Source organism: Melospiza melodia, chromosome 4, assembly GCF_035770615.1.
Source record: "Melospiza melodia melodia isolate bMelMel2 chromosome 4, bMelMel2.pri, whole genome shotgun sequence".
NCBI lineage: Eukaryota > Metazoa > Chordata > Aves > Passeriformes > Passerellidae > Melospiza > Melospiza melodia.
This window is the reverse complement of record NC_086197.1, coordinates 24,121,765-24,143,597: the sequence shown is the minus strand read 5'-3', so window position 1 is coordinate 24,143,597 and position 21,833 is coordinate 24,121,765. Positions and strand designations below refer to the sequence as shown.

At 46.0% G+C, this 21,833-nt stretch overlaps 1 protein-coding gene and 1 long non-coding RNA gene across 12 annotated transcripts in view; one reads left to right on the top strand and one right to left on the bottom strand.

The window, feature by feature from the left end:
* Positions 1-434: 434 nt before the first annotated feature.
* LOC134417269 (uncharacterized) lies at positions 435-4,986 on the bottom strand. Of its 2 annotated transcripts, none has more exons than XR_010027540.1 (2): positions 4,918-4,986; positions 435-3,185 (listed from the first exon to the last, which is right to left on the bottom strand). It is a non-coding gene; the product is annotated as an uncharacterized LOC134417269 (long non-coding RNA). The 2 variants fall into 2 exon arrangements; XR_010027541.1 differs by lacking the exon at positions 4,918-4,986 and adding an exon at positions 4,358-4,450.
* Positions 4,987-5,218: 232 nt separating this feature from the next.
* ARHGEF5 (Rho guanine nucleotide exchange factor 5) overlaps positions 5,219-21,833 on the top strand; it is a 32,749-nt gene continuing 16,134 nt past the window's right edge. For 2 of the 10 annotated variants that reach the window (XM_063154304.1, XM_063154303.1), the window contains exons 1-2: positions 6,443-8,050; positions 10,347-10,538. In XM_063154304.1, coding sequence (XP_063010374.1) covers positions 10,530-10,538 — 9 coding nt within the window. In that variant the 5' untranslated portion in view covers positions 6,443-8,050; positions 10,347-10,529. Of the gene's footprint in view, positions 6,295-6,442; positions 8,051-10,346; positions 10,545-20,287; positions 20,379-21,833 lie in introns of those variants that run through there. The other 8 variants (XM_063154302.1, XM_063154298.1, XM_063154307.1 and 5 more) reach the window with 6 other exon arrangements.

Sequence of the window (21,833 nt, the reverse complement as noted above, 5' to 3'; positions counted from 1 at the left end):
AACATCCTTTTACCACCTTTCATGGCTGACAGGCAGGGACTCTCCAGACCATCCCGTGCTCTCATGCCCCTAAGGATAGCCTTTGTCTCAAGACAGTCTGCAGCCTTGTCCATTTGTTTAAATTTTCCTGGCAGACCCTATTAAAAAAGGGTAATGGCCTGACATGCATGTCAGGCCAGGCACTGCAATTACTTTGGAAAAAATTTGTACAACACACAAAATGGGCCATTCACCCTTAATCCATCCAATGTACACCTTCACTGTAACTGGTACATAATTCATCATGACAAAAAACTATCCCTTCATGCTTCATATGCAGGTATCTACTTGTACAAACAATTCTTACTGCTTTTTAAGGAAAAAAAAAACACAAAGCAACAAACCAAACCTGGATGAATTGAGTAATGATTATAAAGATATATAATTTTGGTGGATTATTTTGCTCCTGGTTTTATTCCATAAGACACAGCATTGTATCTAGGTCACTTGTTGGCTGTAGGCTATTTGGAATTCCCAGGAGAGGGCACTTGAGAAGAAAATGGGGGAAGCCCATTTAGGTCTGTTCTTGTCTTGGGATGTTCACATTCTTTGACAATATGAGTTTTGTCTCAGAGCTACTGTCATTAACTCAGGTTATGGCAGCAATGTAGATTTATAACTAGTTTCACACAGAAAAGCATTTCTATCCATATTACCCAAAAGAATTTCCCAGTTCTGTATTTTCCTAAACTTTTCTGTCACAGCTGCCTGGACATCTCCTTGAACAAATTTCAGAAAACATCCCAGAAATCAGTATTTGTCTGTGTGAAACCCACAGTTTTTTGAACACCTGGGACAAATGATGCCTCTCCTAGACAACAGCAGCAGTTCACCCTTTTAACTGCATCGACAACTGGCACTGAAGCAGATTCTCAGACTAAGACAGACCCAAGCTCACTTCCACAAATGAAGAACTTCCTGTAAACAAACCAAGAAACAAAAGCTAAAAATAGTCCCCCTCCCTAGATGCTGTCATGTGGGGAAATCAGATCATGAGATACACCTCAATCTGAAGCAGGGAAGATCCAATCCATATCTCTGAGAGATGGTTTGCACACTTAGAACAACCTAATACCCCCTGCATTCTTTCTACCCTACCAGACTGAATCCAAAGGTATGGCTGTAGGGATAAAGAACCTCTGTCAATGATACAGCTGCGTTCCAGATTAAAAAAAAAAAGAAAACTATTGTGCAACTGTGACACTTTTTCCTCTCTTACTTCAGCACGTGCTGTAGCTCAAGAAGGTGCTGGCACCCACGAAAGCAGTAAGAGCACTGCGGTACCAAAGCTGAGCTGAGGCCAGGGGAGAGTCTGCACTTCTCTCAGCACGCTGCAGTGAAAATGCAGTGCTGGAGACTGTAAACAAGAGGCAGGAAAGGAGATGACTGGATTTCAGAAGGGCTGCTACCGCTGGATGTTCACAGCGAGCCTTGGAGGAAATGAAGGAAACAGCCAGGACTGACTCACAGGGGATGGGTGTTTTACTTGCTGCTTGTGTAAACTTACTGGGCTGCAGTTTCCAAGCTCTCTCTTCTGCTCCCATTATTACCAAGGTTCTTCATGCCATATGCACAGACTTGCATCTGCTTGGAGTAAGGTACAGCTGCTGAACATGCCTAGGGAAGCAAACTGGCTTTCCAAGGAGGGCTCAAGCAGATGATTTTAGTTTTAAGAATATGTCAGCAGCTGAACCAAGTTACTGTTCTCTCCTGCTGCTTGCCTGGATTTTGGCATGCCCAGCTGTGTGCTCTGCATGTAGAACTAAACCCAGAATAGTGTCTGGGCAGAGCAGAGAGGATGTGACAGCGCAGGACTTGAGTGGGACAGGATGTTTACAAGGAGGATGTCAGAGTGGGAGGTTAATATCCCAACTGCCCTTCATCCTGACATAGCACAAGGCATTTGCAGGAAGCAGGAGCAATTCAGGGTACGGGGCCCTGCTCTTGATGCTGGTGGGCCTCTTTGCAGGGAAGGGACACACCAGAGATACATATATATGTATACACACCAAGGAGGTATGTCCTTGAAGGGAAAGGGGCATGCTCAGTTGCTGCAGGGCAGAGTTTGGTGGGCTAAGAGACAGTGCAGCCCAATCCATGTGGGATACTCACAGCATGGGACAAGCCCTCCCCTGCTCACACTCTGCTGGGTTCCAGATGTGTTCAGGCACTCAAACTCTGCAGCAGGCAGAGAAAGCAAGGTATCTCAAGACATAATTCTCAAAATCAAACAGAAAACTGCCTCTGCAGCTGCTGGAGGTGCAAGGACAGGGGGAGAAGTTAAGCCCACGTCAGACAACAAGTTGCCCTTTTCTGGATAGAAGAAGAGCAGTTTTCCAGTCAGGATGACCAACTCCAACCTGCTGCCAGCTGCTAGGAACTTAGAAAATGCAGTGAGAAGATGCACTAGCTATTGTGGCCCTGATTTGTTAAGATTTTCTAAACCTTCCGATGTTTACATTCTTGTAACAAACTTTCTCACACACTTTCTGTAAATAGCTTATTGTTTTACATTCTTTTATGGAAGAAGAGAAATTTAATAGACTGTTGGTTTGTCCAGTGTCATTGGAGAGCTGGCACTTTCACCCTCCAATCCACTGTCACTTTTAGAAATCTGTAAATGTTAGAGTCAGAAAGTAAACTTCCCTTTTTTTCACCTTGAGAGCAGCGGTGTGTGCGTGTCGTGTTGTTTCGTGTCCTATAGTGACAAGCTATTTATATAATCTCCCAGAGGTCTGACACGAAACTAAAAAGAGACATGATCCAGAGTCAGCTCCTGGGAATTTGAAGCATCCCTTTCCTTGCATCTGACTGTAAATGAAGTGATGCGGAATGGGAATCTCAGCTGCAGGAGCTCATCCACTCTGCTGAAAAAAGGCACCCACACGAATGAAAGGAGTAATTGAATCAGAAGACAGCAGCAGGCATGAGGATGATTCTGTAGCTGGCTGGAGAGAGTTCTCAGTGTGCTTCCACTTCTGAGTGGAGTTTTCCTGCCTGGGAGACTCCACATGGGTCTTGCAGGCAAGGGAGGGTTCAGGACTGCCTAGGTGTGGGCTGCAGGGTTGCTCTGGTGGTTGAGCAAGCTCCCTCTTTCTCTTTTGCTGACATCTTCAGAGCACATCCTGGAGGAAACACCTGTAAGCCTCAGGAAATGATCAGGAGAAAAAAGCAGACTTAGCAAAGAGACAACTCTGGATATCAACTTAAGAGACAAAATATATAATATAGGTAATGCCTTCCTCAGCCACCTGTCTAAGATAATTCTTTGCACATTTTGTGATTTTGGTAAGCAAAGACCTATATAATACACCATGGCAAAGTGTACCCTCACATAAATCCCATATCCCTTTAAGCACCTGTGTACCTACAAGAGACAGAAAGTCCAGGAATTGTAGCTGTGGACTCAGCTTCTTAATGCAGCCTACAGAGTTTTTCTACCCATAGCCTGGTCAATTTCTTCTGAATTTAGGTGTTTCATTAATTTTCATTTATTTTATGATCTTGGATGTGATCCTGCCTGGGATCCTATAAAGCCTAGGATAACTCAACACTTTTCCTTGAACCCTCAGCTGCCTGCTGGGAGGAAACACAAAGGGCTCATACATGTGAAGTTAAGAAGTGGGAAAACAAGAGACTCAGATAATGAAGGAAGCTTAAAAATTAAAAAGCATCTCTGAGTCTTAAGCTGGTCCAGAGACCTGGGCTGGTGGGTCAGCTGCACTCCAGAGGCAAAGCAAACAAGTGCTGTGTCCAAACCTGAGAGGGACAGAGTTACTGCAGAATCACGGAAAGTCTGGAACTGCAAAGGACCCACAAAGATCATCCAGCCCAACTCCTGGCCCTGCACAGGACACCACAGCAATCCCACCCTGTGCCCAAGAGTGTTGTCCAAACGCTCCTGGAGCTCTGTCAGGCTGGGTTCTGTGACCACGACCTGGGGGAGCATGTTCAGTTCCCGACCACCCTCTGGGTGAAGAACATTTCCTAAAATCCACCCTAACTCTCCCCTGACACAGCTCCAGCCGTTCCCTGAGTCCTGTCGCTGGTCAGACAGAGCAGAGTTGAGGGCCAGCCCCTCCTACTTGCGAGGAAACTGCAGAATTATTGTGAGCTCTAACCTCAGTCTCCTCCAGGCTGAACAAGCCGAGAGACTTCAGCCGCTCGTCGTATGGCTTTCCCTCTAGGACCTTCACCCATATACTTAAATTAAAAAATTAATTAAAAAAAAAAAAAACAAAAAAAACAAAAAAAAAAAAAAAAAAAAAAAAAAAGAAGAAAAAAGGAGAAAAAAAAAAAAAAAAAAAAAGGAAAATACCTTCCGCTCGGACGTGTCAGGGCCTGTGGCTGGCCGGAGCCAGGAGCGGGTCCAGAGCCGCCGTGTCCGCCGCAGCCCCTCGGCCACCCTACCCTACCCTGCCCTGCCCTGCCCCGCCGCGGTGCCGTCGAAGCGCGGCCGCCGGTCCCGCACGCCAATCAGGGCGGGCCGCCTGCCTTCCTGTAGGTGTGCCCGGCTCACCTGGAGCCGCGCTCGGCACTCATGACATACCTGCGGCCCCGCGCAGGGCGGCGGCGAGGTGGCGGCCGAGGGGCGCCGAGGGCGGTCGCCGCTGGCCCCGGCCCCGCGATGTGAGCCCGGCGCAGGTAAGGGCGGCCGCCGGGGGCGGCGTTGGCGTATTCCCGGGATCGCTGTTGCCGCATTCCCGGGAGAGGCGCGGGCCTGGCGCCGGATCCCCGCGGAGCCTGGGCCAGGACGGACGGAAGGGCGGCTGCCCCGCGGGGCCGGGGCGGGGGCGACGGGCAGGCTCCGGGAGCGTGGGGCGGGTGGGGGGACGGGAGCAGGGGGTGAAGGAAGAGGAGGGAGGTCGGCCGACCCACCATTTTAGGACCCGATGGGGACGGGAGGAGGGATCTCTGGGGAAGGCGAGCGTCGCTCCTTCCGCGGTGGGCCCGGTGCGGGTGCGCGGTGCGGGCGCCATCGGGGCGCAGAGCCCCTTGGCGTCCCGGGCGCCGCCGGAGCTCCCCGAGGGGACGGCGAAGGAGGCTCCGATCCGCCCAGCCCGGGGCCGCATCTTTGGCGGGGACTCTGCGCCCCGACGGCAACGCCCGTCCCGCCCGCCGCCCCCCGTCCCCCGTTCCCCCGCCTGCTGCCGGCAGCAGGGAGGGCCCGGAGCGCAGGCCCGATCCCAGGCTCGGCTGCCAAGCAGCAGCAGGAGTCTCTTCTCGCAGAAATGGTGCCTCCCACGCAGGAGGGAGATACCACGGTGTTCGCCGGGTTTTCAGCTCCCGCCGGGACCTGCGGCCCGGGAGTCGTGGGGGTGCTGTGCTTGAACTCTGGACACCTCCTTGTTTTCCTCCTTGCCTCGTGACTTTTGTGGCCTGTCACGGAGGGAAGGCAGAGGAACGAAAGGCGAGATCTTTGCCTGCTGCTCGCTTCCTGCCTCCTTCCTGCAGCCCCGGCCACCGCAGCAGATCCGATGGCAACCCCCAGCGCCCCAACCAACCTGCCGGGGGGAAGTTCGGAGGTCCCACGGCTCTCACCTGACCCGTCATCCTCCCAGCACCCATGTTTGTCGTTGCTTGATGCTTCGTTTATTCCAAGATATTGGCTAAGACTGCATCAAACCTGGTAGGAATTACGGGGTCAGAGATCCGAGCTCAGCTCATCGGTGTTGACTTGCTGCAGATTTTGCCAGAGCACTGCTGGATATCGATGCTCGTGTTGGCTTCTCCTGGAGCTGAGTGCCTGTTCCTCCTGGACCTAGCCACATGTGTAATGCGTTGTTGGAAGTTTTGTGACCTGATTCCTTGGTGTTTTGGAGTCTCTCATAACCTAAATGACTTTGAGATGGCTTGGATAAGGGCTTAAAGGGTTGCACTGGAGGGAGGTGGCTTGGTTTGGAGGAATAATGTGTGGGTGACCCAGATTTCAGAACTGCACCTGAATTGGGTGAGGAGGAGGCATCCATAATCAGACTTGAAGTTGTAAGAAATCTGAGTAGTTCTTAGTTTTTGTTCATGTTGGGAAGAGCTCAGCTGGCTTCTGTGTAGAACCTTGTTTTGCCAGGTGGTGGTTAAGGGTGGCATTTGTCCTGTCCTAGTGGTGTGGGTAAACCTCAGTGGGATTACACGGTCCAGTTGCTTGTGACAGCAGGTGGCTGGGCTTGAGGTTGATGCTTGTGCTCTCTGAAATAGTGGGACACAAATACTTCCTCCGGGAAGTTCTTGTGCATCCTGGTAGATTTTAGATAGATGGTAAGTCTGTTCTGCAGGCTTTTTTGTTTTGGTTTGTTTTTTGGGTTTTTTTTGGGTTTTTTTGGTTTTTTTTTTGTTTGTTTTTGTTTTGTTTTTTTGTTTTTTTTTTTTTTTTTGTTTTTTTTTGTTTTTTTTTTATTCTGTTAACTTTAGATGGATGTTCTTGTGCTTGGTATGTCGAACCTTATAATTTCTTATAGTACTCTTATTTCATGTGCTTTCTAGTAGGAAAGAGTCAAATTATGCTATAGTTTTTTGATGATTTTTTATTTCCTTTTTTTTTTCCTTTTTAATGTAATCTGCTTTAGAGTCTTGTTTAAAATGGGCTGTTTTATTTAATTAGTTTGTATTCATCTTACATTCACTCTCCGTAGTTATCCCAGACAAAATTTAAGGAACAGCCCACAAGGAAATTCCAATTCTTAATTGGAATCACTTTTTTTCCGAAGAATGTTTGATTCTAAGTATTTACTTTGCTTTCTTTCATCTGGTATCTTTCCAGTTGATGTTGTTTGCTTTGTTACTGTTTGGCTAAATTATCCACAGCTAGTTTATTTCAGTAGTCATGCCTGGGAAGTTTTGCAATTCCTTTCTGCTTTGCAGCTCCTCACTGAACTCCTGTTGAATCTTTTACTGACGTACTCAGAAGTGACTTCAGTGCAAATGCAGTTGTGGTCTATTGTTTTGACAGTTGGGCTCTACAGAGAGTATATTTCCCTCTTTCCTGAGGTAATCACACAGTTGATGTTCAGAGTATCAGCCAGTTGGAGACAGATACCTTCACCTGACCCCTGGCAGGTATTTACATTCCCAGCTGGTTATCACTGCATTGAATCCAAAATTCTACTATAGAAGTACCCAGTCTTGATTTCAAGATATCAGGTGATAGGCTGCAGTGGTTTCCTGGATAAATTATTCCAATGGCTGATTACCCTCGCTAATTTCTTATCTCCATCTGTCTGGCCTGGCTCCTAACCACAGAGTCTTGCTACAAGTTTTCATGTCAGGTTGACATGAAAGCCTGTTGCTGCCAGGATGACACATTCCAGCTAATGGTCTGTTGTACTGCAAGCCCATGGCTGTTAGCTGTGCTGAGCTCTTCCTTCTGGGAAGAGGCAGCTGTGGAGCTGGAGTCTGGGTGATCAGCGTGGTTTAGAGCAGTGACGGAGGGTGCCTGGCCTCGTGTCTCTGTGCAGGCAGGGCTTTCTGGGAACTGTGATTGAATAACTCTGTTGCTTGGAGCTGGGTTTCACATGATGAGCAGCACAGCAGCACAACAGGATGCTGCTGAAGGAATGATCCAGTTCTCATCCAGTCCTGACTGCAAGCTCCTACTGCTTCCCTGGGATCAGCTCTGGTGACCAAGTGGCCTCAGATCAGTCCAGTCACTGCTCCAACTGATTAACCCCCCTTCCTAAAGAAGAAAGTATAGAAGTTGGATTAGCCTGCCTTGTGGCCAGAGAGATTGCTGAAGTGTAGCGTGACACTGCACATGAGAAATGTAGTGAGGGACCACCTTTTCCAACAGCAGAATTACATGCCAGAGGGAATTACACATTTAGTTCCTACATTTCTGTGCTTGGATAAACAGGCTGTGGTTGCACAAATCCTCTCAGCTGGCACTGCCGTTGAAAGAAGCCGGCATGCCTTCCTGTTGGCATCTCTACTTGTACTCTGGTGCGGTTTGTTGTGGGACCATACATGCACCTCTACCACCAGGAGAGAAAGGACAGAGGATGGAACTCCTTTTGGCAAGGTGAAGAGTTGGTGAAACTAGGAGTTGTCACAAGCATGCCTTACCTTTAAATCTTCATAGAAGGCAGTGTATCTTTTTGCCTTCCCTCTGCAGCTGACCTGCATGAGAGCAGCTACCCTGATTTACTCAGTAGTGTGGATTAACTTTGTTGTGTGGCTTGGGAGAACTGGGTTAACCCAGGACTGGGATTCGGTCAGCTGCTTTTATGTCTTTGGTCAAGAAGTGCGTGTTGAAATTTGTTGTGTGGGAAAGAGCATTTAGTGTAAGAAGAAGGTCTGAGCCTTGGCTGTGACACACTGCTTCCTATGAAGGATTCAGTGGTGCAGAAAAGTTCTAAGTTAATGCATTCATGCATTCTAGATGTGAGTTCTCAGTGCTGAGCCATGTGGGGTGCCCTTTTGGGAAAGCTTCATTAATCTTGTCTTTTCCATTAACAAGTGACTCCAGCTTTCTTGCCCTTTAAGTAGAATTGGTTTACTGAGACAAAATCCATTCCCCATCTATTCTTTTAGACACTATTCCTTCAAGTCCTGTGCAGAACACTGCAGGATGAGGAACAGAGCCTGTGGTGGGGACTTGTTTTGACCTCATGTTGGGGAGGTTGGATTAAAAGCAAGGTGAAGTCAGAAGAAGAAATTCCCATGACTTTAGTACAAGTTCAGTGCAAGGTCAGGGGGAGGGCTATTGGTTTTGATAGTGGGAAAAATTTAGAAGAGGGGAGGTGATTACCATGGCATGTGTACAAATGCACATAGATAAACAGATACACATATGTAAATGTATACAAAAGAGAGGATGTTCTGATGCTAGGAGAGGTTGAGGAGGAGTGGCTGAAGAAACTGTAATTGGATAGCACACAAGGAGGGAACTGAGGAAGCACAGGAACCTGCTGCTGGGAGAATACTGCATTCAAGCAGAGATGGCCATAAATTCCCTTCCTGAAAACATATCCTTTTTGCAGTGGCACAGAGAAGTGTGTGACATTTGGACACCAAACCACGTTTTTGTGATCTCAGATTGAACACCCAGCTGCAGGCAGGGGCTCAGTGTGTGAGATTGACTGCGCACAGCCTTGCTGGTGCTCTGAGTCATTAAGCACGGGGATTCCTAATGCTGATCATATACAGAAATTCCCATATCTCCACCAGGGCCAGGCTGGGGTGGTGCCAAGCGGGATCCACTAGCTGGGTGATCCCCTCCATGGGCAGAGCAGAGCTGTGCACTGGTGAGCAGACCCAGCCTTGCACAGGGTGTGACTGGAGGAGGTGAGGGGAGGGAAAGCTCCTGCTTTATCACCAAATCCAGCAGTAGAGTTTATGAATCCAAAATACACCCCTCTGGAGGCAGGGGAGGGGATTAGGATCCTGGTCCTGTTAGGGCATGATTTGTTCAGGTTGCAGAAGCCCAGGGATAATCAGGGGACACAAGTGTGGGTTACAAGCAGACTTGTAGCTAGTTGGACATGATCCCTGTTCACATCTGCCACAAAGTGGCTGCCATGGCTACACTTTCATATTCACTGGATAATAGAAATAGGTGCACAAAGCAGTGTTACGCTAACACAAACAGCACTGCTGGGAGGATTAGAAGAAGATGCTTTGCCCGTGATCTTGCTGGGCAGCTGCAAAAAATTAGGATGTGTAAGCTATATTGTATGTGTGCTTTACACTCACCTTTACAGGTGTAGTGATCAAAAATGCCTACACAGATTGTTTGAATAGCTTAAATCTTACTTGGGCCCTTAAATCTTCACTACAGATTGCTGTCTGTTATGAGGGGCTCGTGGAAACTTGGAAAGAGTAGATGGGAAGATTATACCTTTCACAGTAAAAAGATACCATACCAGTGCCTGTAGCAAAGCTCTGATGCTGTAGCATCAGATGTCTTTAGTGGGTCTGGGCTGCAGGCTAAATCCTTGGATTAAGCTTGAGTTAAACAGAACTTTTGCTGTAGGTATTCCATAGTGCAGGCATCCAGGGGTAACTCTAGACTATGAAATGTAATCTATCTGCAACATTTGAGTCACTCTTTTTTCTGAGGTCCTCGAAGATTACAGTCTGGTTTTACAGGTGGGGGCTGCCAGGCTGCTGTTGAAGTTGTGAAGGTGCAGTGTGTCTATTTCCATTCTATTGCTGGATTTAGGGGAGAAGAGGTGTTCTGAGTATGCTGCCAGCTCTTCAGGACAGGAATAGTGCACAGTATTTAGAACAGTGAGGATTCAGTCCTGATGGTTGGTATGGCTCATGGCTCAAGTAACTCTTCTCATTGTTTGTTCTCTTTTTCTTTGCACATGAAGATATTTCAGGCTTGAGTCTGGATACAATAGATCTGGTAGATCTTAGAGTGCTCTGAGAATGCTGCACTTTTCTCTCCTTTCTCTACTCCTTCGCACAAGACTGTACAATATCCTGAGTTGGAAGGCGCCCACAAGGATCACTAAAGTCCAACTCTGAGGCAAGGTGTTTTCTCCTGGAAAGGCATGTCCCAGGTACAGGTAAGGAGAATTTCAGGATGGGCAAGGGGGGGAGCACTGGCAAGGCTGCAGTACAGTACACAACCTGGTTGTGACTCTGTGCTGTGACAAACTGTGGGGCAGAGAGAGGATGCTGTGGGGAGACAGCCAAAGGGAAATGGGACCATCCCATATTTTTGCAACAAATTACAGGTTGTGGCATGCTTTCTTAAATGTGCAAATGATTGAGGGAGATGGGTTTACCCCTCCAAGTCACACAGTAATTTCTTAATAGCAACTGGTGATGTGTATAGGGAATACATGACTGTATGTCACTCTCTTCTCATCCGTGAGCACAGCTGGGAAGAGGGAATATTCTAGCAGGGCATGTGGAGAAGGCTGAAAGGGAGGCTGTAGGATGTTTCTGTAGGCACAGGGTGAACACTGCTTGTTTTGGTGCCATCTGGGAAGGCAGTCATCCTCTCACATTGCTCCTGCAGTTTACCTTGTCTTCTGCCCCTGCACAATGAATAAACTGAGCTGTTTCATTTTGGAGAGGGCAGAGAGAGGAAGATGAGCAATTTGAAGGTATGCTGGAGCAATGAAATGTGCCTTATCCTGGAAGAGCAAGGCCAGGCATGCAAGTTATGTCATTCTGTCACAAGGGAGGGTCCAGGCTGTGAAAAGCAGCTAAAAATTGTGTCTGTGCATCTAGAAGAATCATGACAGCTGAATGGCCCAGTGGGTGTTATCCAGATGAATGACATTTCTTCCTTCATTCTCTACCAGCGTCATTTTTGCCTATCTAGTTGCTGAGTGGGTGATAACAGTGGTATCTGACATGAAAATAGGCATCTGAGTATAAAAGGGGAAAGATGAATCGATTCCTACTCTGATAGTCGTAGCAGATGACTTTAGAAGAGACCAGAACAAGAAAAGGTGAGATGTGCTGCATTGTGTATGCAGTGAAAATTGTCATGATCAGAAATCTCATGTTCAGCAAGGCAGTATGGAAGCAAATCTGCCCTGAAATGTATTATAGCTGCATTTTACTAGAATGTTGCCTTTGAAAGCTTAATTTAAAAGGTGGCATTGTAAAAGGCTTTGTTGTGTTGCTAAAAAGAGTGAACAAAGTGCACTGAAAGGCAAAAAAAAGGTATTAACTGATGTGGGAGACAAATACAGAAGTGTCAGGCAAAGCACATGCAAAAACACCAGCTTGGTTTTAAACTATGGTTTGGTAGAGAAATACAGTTTTGTGTTTAATGGGAGCAAGAAATAACTAATGCTCTCTGTCCTAAGTTCATAAAATTGATGGAAGTGGAGAAGGGGTCTCTTCTCAATGTAAGCACAACGAGAAATAGACATATCTATTAGATATGTCTATTAGAATGTGAATATCTGACATGTGAGATGATGGGAGTGGGGCTTTCACTGACTGGGCAGTGAGACTCCTCCAGTACAAGTGCAATACAGAATGAGCCAAAACAACTGAGTATGTACACTATATTGTGGGAAAAATCTTTGTTATTTGTAGAAAACAACTTTACATCAGAAAAGGAAAATATCTTAGTAATGTGTTTTGTTATCTGGAAGAACTTGGAGGCAAAAAAGACACGGAAAGAAAGAAGAGAGGGAGCAGCTGATATATTTTTGTTGGGGAAAGGATTGCTTAAATAAGACTTTGCTTATGGTTGCAATCAGATATGGGGTTTTAACAGGCCTTTGCATATTCAGTACACTGAGCAGCCACTCCCTGCCTAATCCTCAGAGTATGGCTGGGAGGTAGGAGGGTTTACTATTACCCCAACTGCACAGATGACCCTCAGACAGGCAGAAACTGCTGCAAAGAGCTAGAATACAGAATTGGAAATTCTGCTGGATGGGGCCATTCTTGGTTGCCCTAAAATGATGCCAAAACCAGTTACAATCTAAGTCTTCTGTAGAGACTCCTTTTATTGAATGACTGCAGTGGGACACTGTAGGAAGGAGAGTATCCTAATGTGTGTTCCCCTTCCAGCCTGGATTATGTTACTGGTGATAACAGCTATCCTTTGCCACACTGGCTTGAAATTTCTAGTGACTGCACCCATGTTTAACTGCTCATAAGCCCTAGCCGTGAGGAGAGGCAAGACTTAAAACAGCAGTGTGTGTCTTTGCCACCTTCTGTTAGGACAGTGCAAGAATAGCCAAAGGTTTGGAATGCTGGGGTCTTCCCCATGTTTGCATCAAAACCAGCAATGCTGCTTGTCCTGCTGTGGGGATAGCTGTAATTGCACTTTCACTGGCACAAGTGGAAGAGGTGAGGTGCTTGCTTCAGTAATAGGCCGCAAAGATCTGTGCTGAAAGCTGGGTTCCTCAGGTGCATCAGTCTGGCAGAGGTTAGACCAAATTTTTCGTACAGGAACATGTTTGGGGAGAGGACTCCAAGAAGGAGAGCTCTGGCTTTTTGCTCTTTCTTGGGCATGATCTGCTGACAATCCCACCTCTTCCCCTTTCAGGCTCTCTGTTGCTCTTAGCTTTCCCAAATCACAGTGGTCAGACCACATCATACCCTTTGCTGTCACATCCAGTGATTTTTTTTTTTTTTAAACAGAGCAAAGCAGTTTGCCCCATCCCAAGTCCAGTGAACTCCTTTAGATGACTGAAGGAACTCTGCTGCATCTCATTGACCTTGGCAGAGATGAGACATTTATGTGTTTATTTATGCCCTGCTGATCAAAGCGTGTTGCAGGTAGTGGGAAAGTGAAGGAGCCAAGTCTCTGATTTCATTTGCCTGGTGCTTATAGCTTCCTGGGAGAAGTATCTCATGGATGGGAAGGTATGCACCAGTCCAGTTAGAATATGCCATGCATGCCTGTGTAGGCCGGGGGATAGAGGACTTGGCATTTCTCAGACAGAGCTTTCGTTTTGTGACCATGCCATAAAAAAGGTGAAGGAAGTTTTATCGGCTTGACTTTACGCTGTTATTCACAGGCCACTGTTAAGTTGCTTCGTCCTCTGATTTCTCATTGCCACACTGAATTCAGGAGCTTGGGGTGAATTTGAGACACACAGACCTTATTTTACTCCGAAGCATTGCCATCTTATAGGGTGGGACCTGGGAGGGGAAAGAGAGAAGTGGTGTTACATGCCACAGGACTGAGCAAAAGGAAGCCGTGGGCCAGTGAAGAAGAGAGAGAGTTGATGTCTTGAGAGACTCCCAAAGGGTAATCTTAGGATCCTGATTGCTCAGCTAATAACTGAAGATCGTGAAGCCAGCAAGGAGTGCAGTGTTAGAGAATCTGGAAGGGTGGTGGTGGGAAACGGGCTGTGCCCCTTCATTCATATGCAGAAAAATGAAAATAGAGGGAGGAAGGATAAAAATATCTCTAGTTTTCCTTATGCATTGAAACTTGTTTAATTATTAAAATGGGAAAAATATTTTAATTAATGCATCAAAGAAATGTTAGTAATATTTCTGAGCTGGTATAAAATTAATGCTTTAAATTAATCCACACTTGGAGGTGTATTGCTCTACCTTTTTCTTTTTGTTTTTTTATTTTTATAATATGCTGTGTTAATGACAGTATTAGGAACTAATGCTAAATCTTACCTACAACATCTATGGGCTATAATTACTACTATAAACTTTGAAATAAGGTAGTACTAAGTGGTAAAGCTGGTTATAAAAGGCATTTTCTAAGACTGATGTATATCCATAACAGCATTTAAACCCCTAATTTATACAACTTTTCACAGCTTGATCTGAAAGACAAGGTCACAAGAGTGTCTTCCCTTCCCCTTCCCTTCCCGGAACTTCCCTTTGGATTATTTCCCTTTTAAACTTTGCAGGTTATTTGAGATTTCCAGGGCTTTTTCTGAGGATCTCCTACATGTTGTTACTTGTTTTCAGAATTGGTCACAAGGGCTGTCTCCTAATTGACCTCTCTTCCATGCAACATCCCCTCAGAGCCAGCCCTTTCTATGGGAAGGAGGCTGGCTGTGGGTTCACCAGAGTGTCACAGTCATTGGCAATAAGGAGACAAGGAAACATAAAACCAAAAAAACAATCACTCATTTGGAAATGGTTGTGGATCCAGTTAGAATATCCTGCTTCCCCTGATGCCCGCTTCTCACCTGAGAGGGCAGCAGACAGGTTCCTAGCAGAGGGCCAGGACTGAGTGTGTAAAACCCCCCTGCTCTGCTGCTGCTGGTGTGTGTGGGCTGCCAAGGGAACACCTGACTCCGTGTGTGGAGTGCTTGGCAGTCACACACGGAGAGACACCTATGCTGGAGTGGCAGGGACTGGCCTGTGGATCCTGAGTGTGTTTTAACCAGAACATAGGGCTAAGTCCAGGTTTCTGCTTTCCTCCTCCTGCTTTGCTGCCCAGTCCTGTGTTCTTATCCTCTCGTGCAGCTTGTACAGCTGCTCTGGGGTCCCAGCACATGGAGGACATGGGCCTGCCGGATGGAGGACTTCTGCTTTGAAGACATGCTGAGGGAATTGGGATTGTTCAGCCTGGAGAAGAGAAGGCTTTGGGGTGATCTCATTGTGGCCTTCCAGTGCCTGAAGGGAGCCTATAGGAGAGATGGAGAGAGACTCTTGATAAGGGCCTGGAGTGACAGGACAAGGTGGGATGGCTTCAAACTGGCAGTAGGTTTAGTTGGGATATTAGGAAGAAATTCTTCCCTGTGAGGGTGGTGATGCCCTGGCACAGACTGCCCAGAGAAGCTGTGGCTGCCCCATCCCTGGCAGTGTTCCAGGCCGGGTTGGATGGGGCTAGAAGATGGAAGGTGTCCCTGCCCATGGCAGAGGGTGGGAATGAGATGGGCTTTAAAGACTCCTACCCAAACCACTCTCTGATTCCACATTTAACTACTGCAGGGAGCTGTCAGATTTACCTTTATTACTTATCTTTTCTCCTGTGTCATACCTTTATGGCTGCTCACATCACTCTGCTCCAGGGTTGTTGTTTCTTTTAGCTCGACAACTCCCTGGGATGGCTCATACATGGTCATGTGTGCACTGGCACGAGGAAGATGTTGGCAGAAACCTGGATGCATAGTAAATTGGTCTGTTCTGGATTTCAGGTGTTGTGGATTTTCAGGGTTCCATGTCAGGTCTTAGTGGAGATTTATTAAGATCCAGGTGGTGTTGGATAGTTTGTACAGTCAGCAGCAGAAGGAATTGAGGAAACTCTTCTTTTCCTTTTTTTTTTTTTTTTTTTTTTTTTTTTAAGGAATGGAGTATAAATAAATGAACAGGATATCTGCAAATACCTAAATTTGGCCTGACAAATTTGATATTTCATCTTTGTTAACCCAGTTATATCACAGTGTATTTCACTGCCCTTTTTTTAGTTTCTGGTAGCTCATGTAACTCATTGCATCAGGCCTAAATAGTCTATGTTGTCATGAGTCCCAACCTTTGAAAAACAGGGATCAGGCAGAGAGGGAATGGGGAGTTGCCCTTCCTCTCCTTACTTACAAATTAAGGTTTAGGATTAAGAAATTAAGATGAACTCAGACAGTGAGATTTAATTGTTGAGTCGTACTTAGTTTTTCTGGCCTTTCCCATACCCATTAAAGGCTATACATCCATTTGTTCTTAATTGTAAGCCAAAACTCTCACATAACCACATGATTCTAGGAAGTGGGACTGTATGACAAACAGAAAATGTGATGTGCACAATAAAGACTTGCATGGCCAACTGTGCCAGTTGGCCATACAATCTTAGACCGTGAGGAACAACGAGTTTTCCATGTGTTCACATTAGTACCTTCCTATTCAGAAATCACACGATTCCTGTGGCTTTGTGTATTTTTCCACAAGGGAGAGGGAAGTGGTCCCTGCTGTTGCTTTCCCACATTTACATTTTACACTTCTTATAACATTTTATTTATATTTAATACTTTTTGCTTCCAATACCAAACTTGTCTCGTGGTAGCTTCTTCAATCTAAAGACACCAGTTAAATTGCCAAGAAAAAAAATGGTTTGTTCCCTGAGAAGCTGGGTTAGGGGAGGGTTGTACCAAAACCTGTTTTTCCCACATACATCCCTACATCTCTTTTGGATGGATTTTTTTTTTTCTTTAGCTACAGTTTTCAGTACAAAACTCTATCACTCCTACAGTATTGCCAAGTATTTTTGTGATTTGGTTGTGATACAAATCCCATAACTTTTAAAAATACATCTCATTGCTGGAGTCATAAGGTAATTAAAACTGATATGGGGAGCTAAGGCTGAAAACATGAATTCTGAGGGCACAACACAAGGATAAATGTGTGGTTTTGTTGTTGTGATTGCTATCTCATGGGATTCTGAATCCAACAATTTTTTATTATTCTCTCCAATTGATGGTACAATATTAAAGCCAGAGAATGACAGTTTTCTGCTGTTGTTATGGCTGATGATACTGTACTATCACTTCCATGGAAAGTGCAGTTTTATGGGTATTTTAGCATTTTTTTTAGTTGCATAGGATGTGCTTTACCTATTGATAAAAAAGCAGGATTTTGCCAGTATATTTATGGCTGGTTATATATCAATGTTTAGCTTGTCAGTCATCCCACACTACTAGAATGTTCCAGCTTTATTTTCTGTGGGACTCTGACAGCTACCAGAAATCTGACAATTTTCCAGGTGGTAATTGATCTGGCTGTGAAAGAGGTTATATTACCTGTTTGCACCAGACAGGATAACTTTGAATGGCCTCTCTGCAGGGCAGGACAGTTTGTCCCAGTTCAGTTTGCTGAATATTGTTCATTCTTATCTGCCTGTAGCTTAACTGTGCTCAGAAGGGGTACAGGTTACACAAATGGCTCCACTGTGAAGGCTGGGCAAGGCCAAGATTTCAAGTGTGTTTCCAGGTCCTTTGATATCTTAAGGGCATATGCATCTGTCAGAATGGTTTGGTGCAAATATGAGCCTTCTTTAAACTGAGACTCAAAAACAGCAGTGTGGGATTCTGGCTCACACATCCATAGTGTAGTGAGAGACTCTGAGATTTCTGCCTCTAACTGGAGAATCTGTCCCATGAAAGTCTTGAATCATTTTGCTCAAAGAGGAACTGAGAACTCCTGGGGTTCCTGGCAGACATGCCATCTAGGAATGTGTAGAGCATGCTGCTACCAGCCACCTCTGCATAAAATGTCATGGGGAAGGTAATTTGGGAAGTTCTTGCCTCCTTTTGTGCTCCAGATGTTTCTGTCACTTGTGTCTCCATCCCCAGAGTTTGTGGAGAGACCTGAACAGAGCAACTTGCAGTGACTCAATACATTACTCCCACTGTGGGAATTCTGCTGTTCACCGAGTAGTGTCAATTATCTTTCTGCTGAGCTCTAGTAGTGAGAATCACACACTATTCTTGTTTATTCTCATATTAGAAAACTGCAGAATATCAAGGCTTACCCATTACTTTTATGAATATAAACTTAACCTCTGCTTAGAGTGAACTGGGTTTTTTGCTTTACAGGTGACCCCATTTTACCTTAAGAATGAATCACTTTTATTGCATCTCTGGGAAGTGCAATGTACAATCCAAGCCACATTCTTCACTTGCTGTTTGCCAAATGTTCAGTAGCAATTTCCAAGATGAAATAGATGAAATTGTGTTCAACCCAAAATGATGCTTCTCTGACACTTTTTTTTTGTTAGCATTAAGTATTTTAATCTACTTAAATAGCAACCAATGTAAGAAAAGTACGGAAAAGTATCCTTTTTTTTCCCCTCAGTTAGTGAGTCATTAGATAATTAATAGGCTCAGCATATCTTGAGTGTGCCTATGACGAGTGAAAGCTGTGACTGGGTGTGTTGAAACTCGGGCAAACTCCCTGCACTGGTGTGACTGGGAGGTCTCACCTGTGTTTCTCAGGCTTCAGTAGCAGCTTAGATGCATTTTCCAGGAGATCAGGTGCTTTTGGCAGCTGTGTTTTGTTCTCCCCTGCCTAAGACACCTGAGGCAACTCCTGGTTCCCAGAACATTACCAGCACTGTGTAGCACAGCAGTAGACTCTACATTATTTTGCTGTTTTAGATCATATTACTTTCCTTTTAAGTCTTTTCCTTCAGCAAGCTCCTTCAACTCTCCATACCCTCAAAGCTGACTCCATGTTACAGTTTTCCCCTCCTTCCTTCTTATCTCTAGCATCCTGTGTTATCTCTTCCTGAGCTCAAGAGTTTTGACCCCCCTCCTTCACCTCCCTTGATGGGTTGTACAGTGATAGAGCAGCCCGGGGTGGTGTGTGAAGATTGGTGACTGTTTTCTTGCAGGGGAGTATGTGCAGTGGGAATCTCTCTCATGGACATGCAGCTGAGGAAGCCAGCCTAAGCATGGCAAGACTAGCTGAGGAAATACCAAAATTGAGGCTTGTGGCAGGACAGGCTTTGTGTTCAGTTTCCTGGGTGTCTCACCAAACTGAAGTCCAGTGCGTGGCTTCCTGCGAGAGATGGTGCTGTCCTGCACGCTGTGCTCTGGGTTTTGTAAGGAGAAAGGCTGTCTCTGAGCTGATTCAAATCATAGAATGATAAGGAGTTGGAAGTGACCTTAAAGATCACCTGGTCCCAAACCCATCTGCTGTGGGCAGGGACTCCTTCCACTATCCCAGGTTGCTCAGAGCCCCATCCAACCTGCCCTGGAACACTGCCAGGGATGGGGCATCTACAACCTCTCTGGGCAACCTGTTCCAGAACCTCACCACCTTGACAGGAAAGAATTTCTTGCTAATATCTAACCTAAATTTCCCCTCTTTCAGCTTCTTGTGAAGTGTACTAGAACTGTGTGACCAAGATGATTGAACCAAGCTGAGATAGCAGGAAAAGGCTCAGGGCAGCCTTGTTGTTTTTTGGGTGGGTGTTAGAGCCAAACACAAAACTCTTTCCTGCCTGAGCTGTAGTCCTTAAAACCAGCTTTGGCATTTCTACACCACGTTGTGGCTGCACTAGCAAGGATAAACTCAAACTAGGGACTACTTGGGAAACCCTTTGTTTCAATGAGAGAAAGGGTGTCCTCGCTCATGCCACTCAAACATTATCGTGAATGCCTTTCTCCTCTCACTGCCAGAAGCTCATGGCTTCAGCTCGGCCAGAGCAGCTCCATCCCATGTCACAGGGCAGGACTTTCTCTGCTGGGAGCATGTTCACAGCAGCCTGGGCGTGTGGGCTACTCCATGGCCCACGGCAGGGGAGGCAGGATGGGGAGTGGGGCCGAGGGTGGCTGGGCGTCACCTGGCACCATGCGGGGAGGGACAAGGTGGCAGGCAGAAAGCTCCATTTCTCCCCACTTTTGGAGGAGGAAGATCTCGCGGCTCCACTTGTGTGTAGCCTTACTTCCTGGCTAGCCAAAGGGCTTGTCTGTGCTTGATAGTACTTGTTATTGCTCCTTTCTTGTTTGTTGGAGGAGGCGGGGAGGGAAGGTGAGGTACTTTCTATTTAAAACCAAAAGTGTTTGTCATCTCTGTCCAGGTGAATTAACCCATAGTGGAAGGAAGTATGACATTCACATTGCCTTTTGTAATCTGGGAAAGCTGTGGATGGATTGTGCCCTTATGCTTTCACTGCTGTCCTTTTCTTGCTCTTGAAGGCCACCTCCTTCACCCTTCTCCTCTCAGATTTTGTGCCTGTGACTGCAGCAGGACCAAGCACTGCCCTTCTGTTTTTGTGCTGGCATGTGGCCAGTTGCTCCCTCTCACTTGGAGGGGTTCTGTGCTCCCAGAATCACCTAAAAGCTGAGTGCATGGGAGCTGAAGTCTGGTGTTTCTAGGCCCTCTCTAGAGAAGAGCCTGAGTGTCTTTATCTCAACAGGGAACATTGGTTTACCTTGTTTCACAGACAGAGCATATGAGGGAGTGATGGCCAGCTGATCATCTGATCCAGTTAGAGATGTGAAAGATCGGTAAGCCCCAAAAGGGGAAACAGTGAATTATTTTTGAGAGTTTGTATATCCAAGCTAGATAGGTCCTGTATGTTGCTCTATCACATTATTGCCCCTGCTGAAAATGCTAATTGAAAGTTTGCTTTGGGTAGCTGAGCTCCTGGGGGTCTCCTGGGACCTCCTCTGATGGAGCAGACCTGCATTGGGAGTTTAACGTGACTGTGCTCCGCAGGCACTCTCTTCTGGTATTTACTGGGCTCTTGTACATAGCTGCTCTGCATGTGAAGACTACAGGTGCTGTCAGTCTTGTTTTATTATTTCCCCTTCCATCTCCATGAAATCTTTATTGCAGACATGTGTCTTCTACTATGGTGTACTCAGCCTTTGACCGGGAATTTAACAGTTTCCCTGGTGAAATGCATGTCCTCCCCTTGTGTGTCTGCAGAAAGTTTGCCTGCTCCTTCTCCTGCCTCACTTCTTAAAGCTCCTCTCTTGCTCTCCCTGAGGTGCTCAAAACACCTGGCAGTACTATGATAAGACAAATCTCACTTGGCAGCTTCCAGTGTTGATGTGCTGTGCACCTCCCTCTACCCTGCCTCTCAGTATCATCATGGAACTGCTCCAAATGCGGCGTTAAACTCATCCTTTCGCCTGTCAAAATCCCTTGCAACAGAGCCGTGGAGATGAAAACTAGCGTTTTGAGCTTAATAAGAGGAAATTCCGGGCTGTGTACATCTATGAAACAGCACAGTGAGCACGAGTTCTTCCCCTGACAAAGTGTGGGCTTGAGCTTGAGCACTTTGCTATTCAGATCTTTATCCTATATTTACTAAGAGTAAACCTTTCTTAGCCAGCAGCTTATGTCTCCCTAAATAGTCTCTCTGCTCTTGGGGAGCCTGTTTTCGAAGACTGTTTGTATTAGGTGTGAGAAGTAGTACTTTTCTTGGCCCAGAGCTGATTAGACTCAGGTGGGGTAGCCAGGAGAGCCAAGAGCAGTGTAGTACAAGAGGGATCTGATGTGGAACCTTTGAAAAGACAGTTTAGCAGTATCCAGGTAGGTTAGTAACAGCTGACAGCACCTGGAAACTCCGTGGGAATTCCCTGAATGGACATACCAGTTTGAAACAAACAGGTTGTTAAAATTACAGCTATTACAACTACTCAGTGCTTGGGAGGAACAATCCAAATTGCTGAAAAACCCTGGTTTTGGCCTGGTTTTGTAAGAAAGACAGTATTTTCACTATAAACAAATTAAAGATGACATGAGAAAAAACACACAGGAAGTAGTTAGCTGATGAGTTAACTCAATTAGCTAACTCAGTTGTTTTCCTAATGTTTTTTTTCAATTGAGGTTGTTCAGCCTGGAGAAGGGAGGGCGCCAGGGAGACCTCATTTCAACCTTCCAGCTACATGTAAAAAGTAGCTGTCCCTATTTCTAAACACCAACAGGTGTTTAGAAATAGGGACAGCTACTTT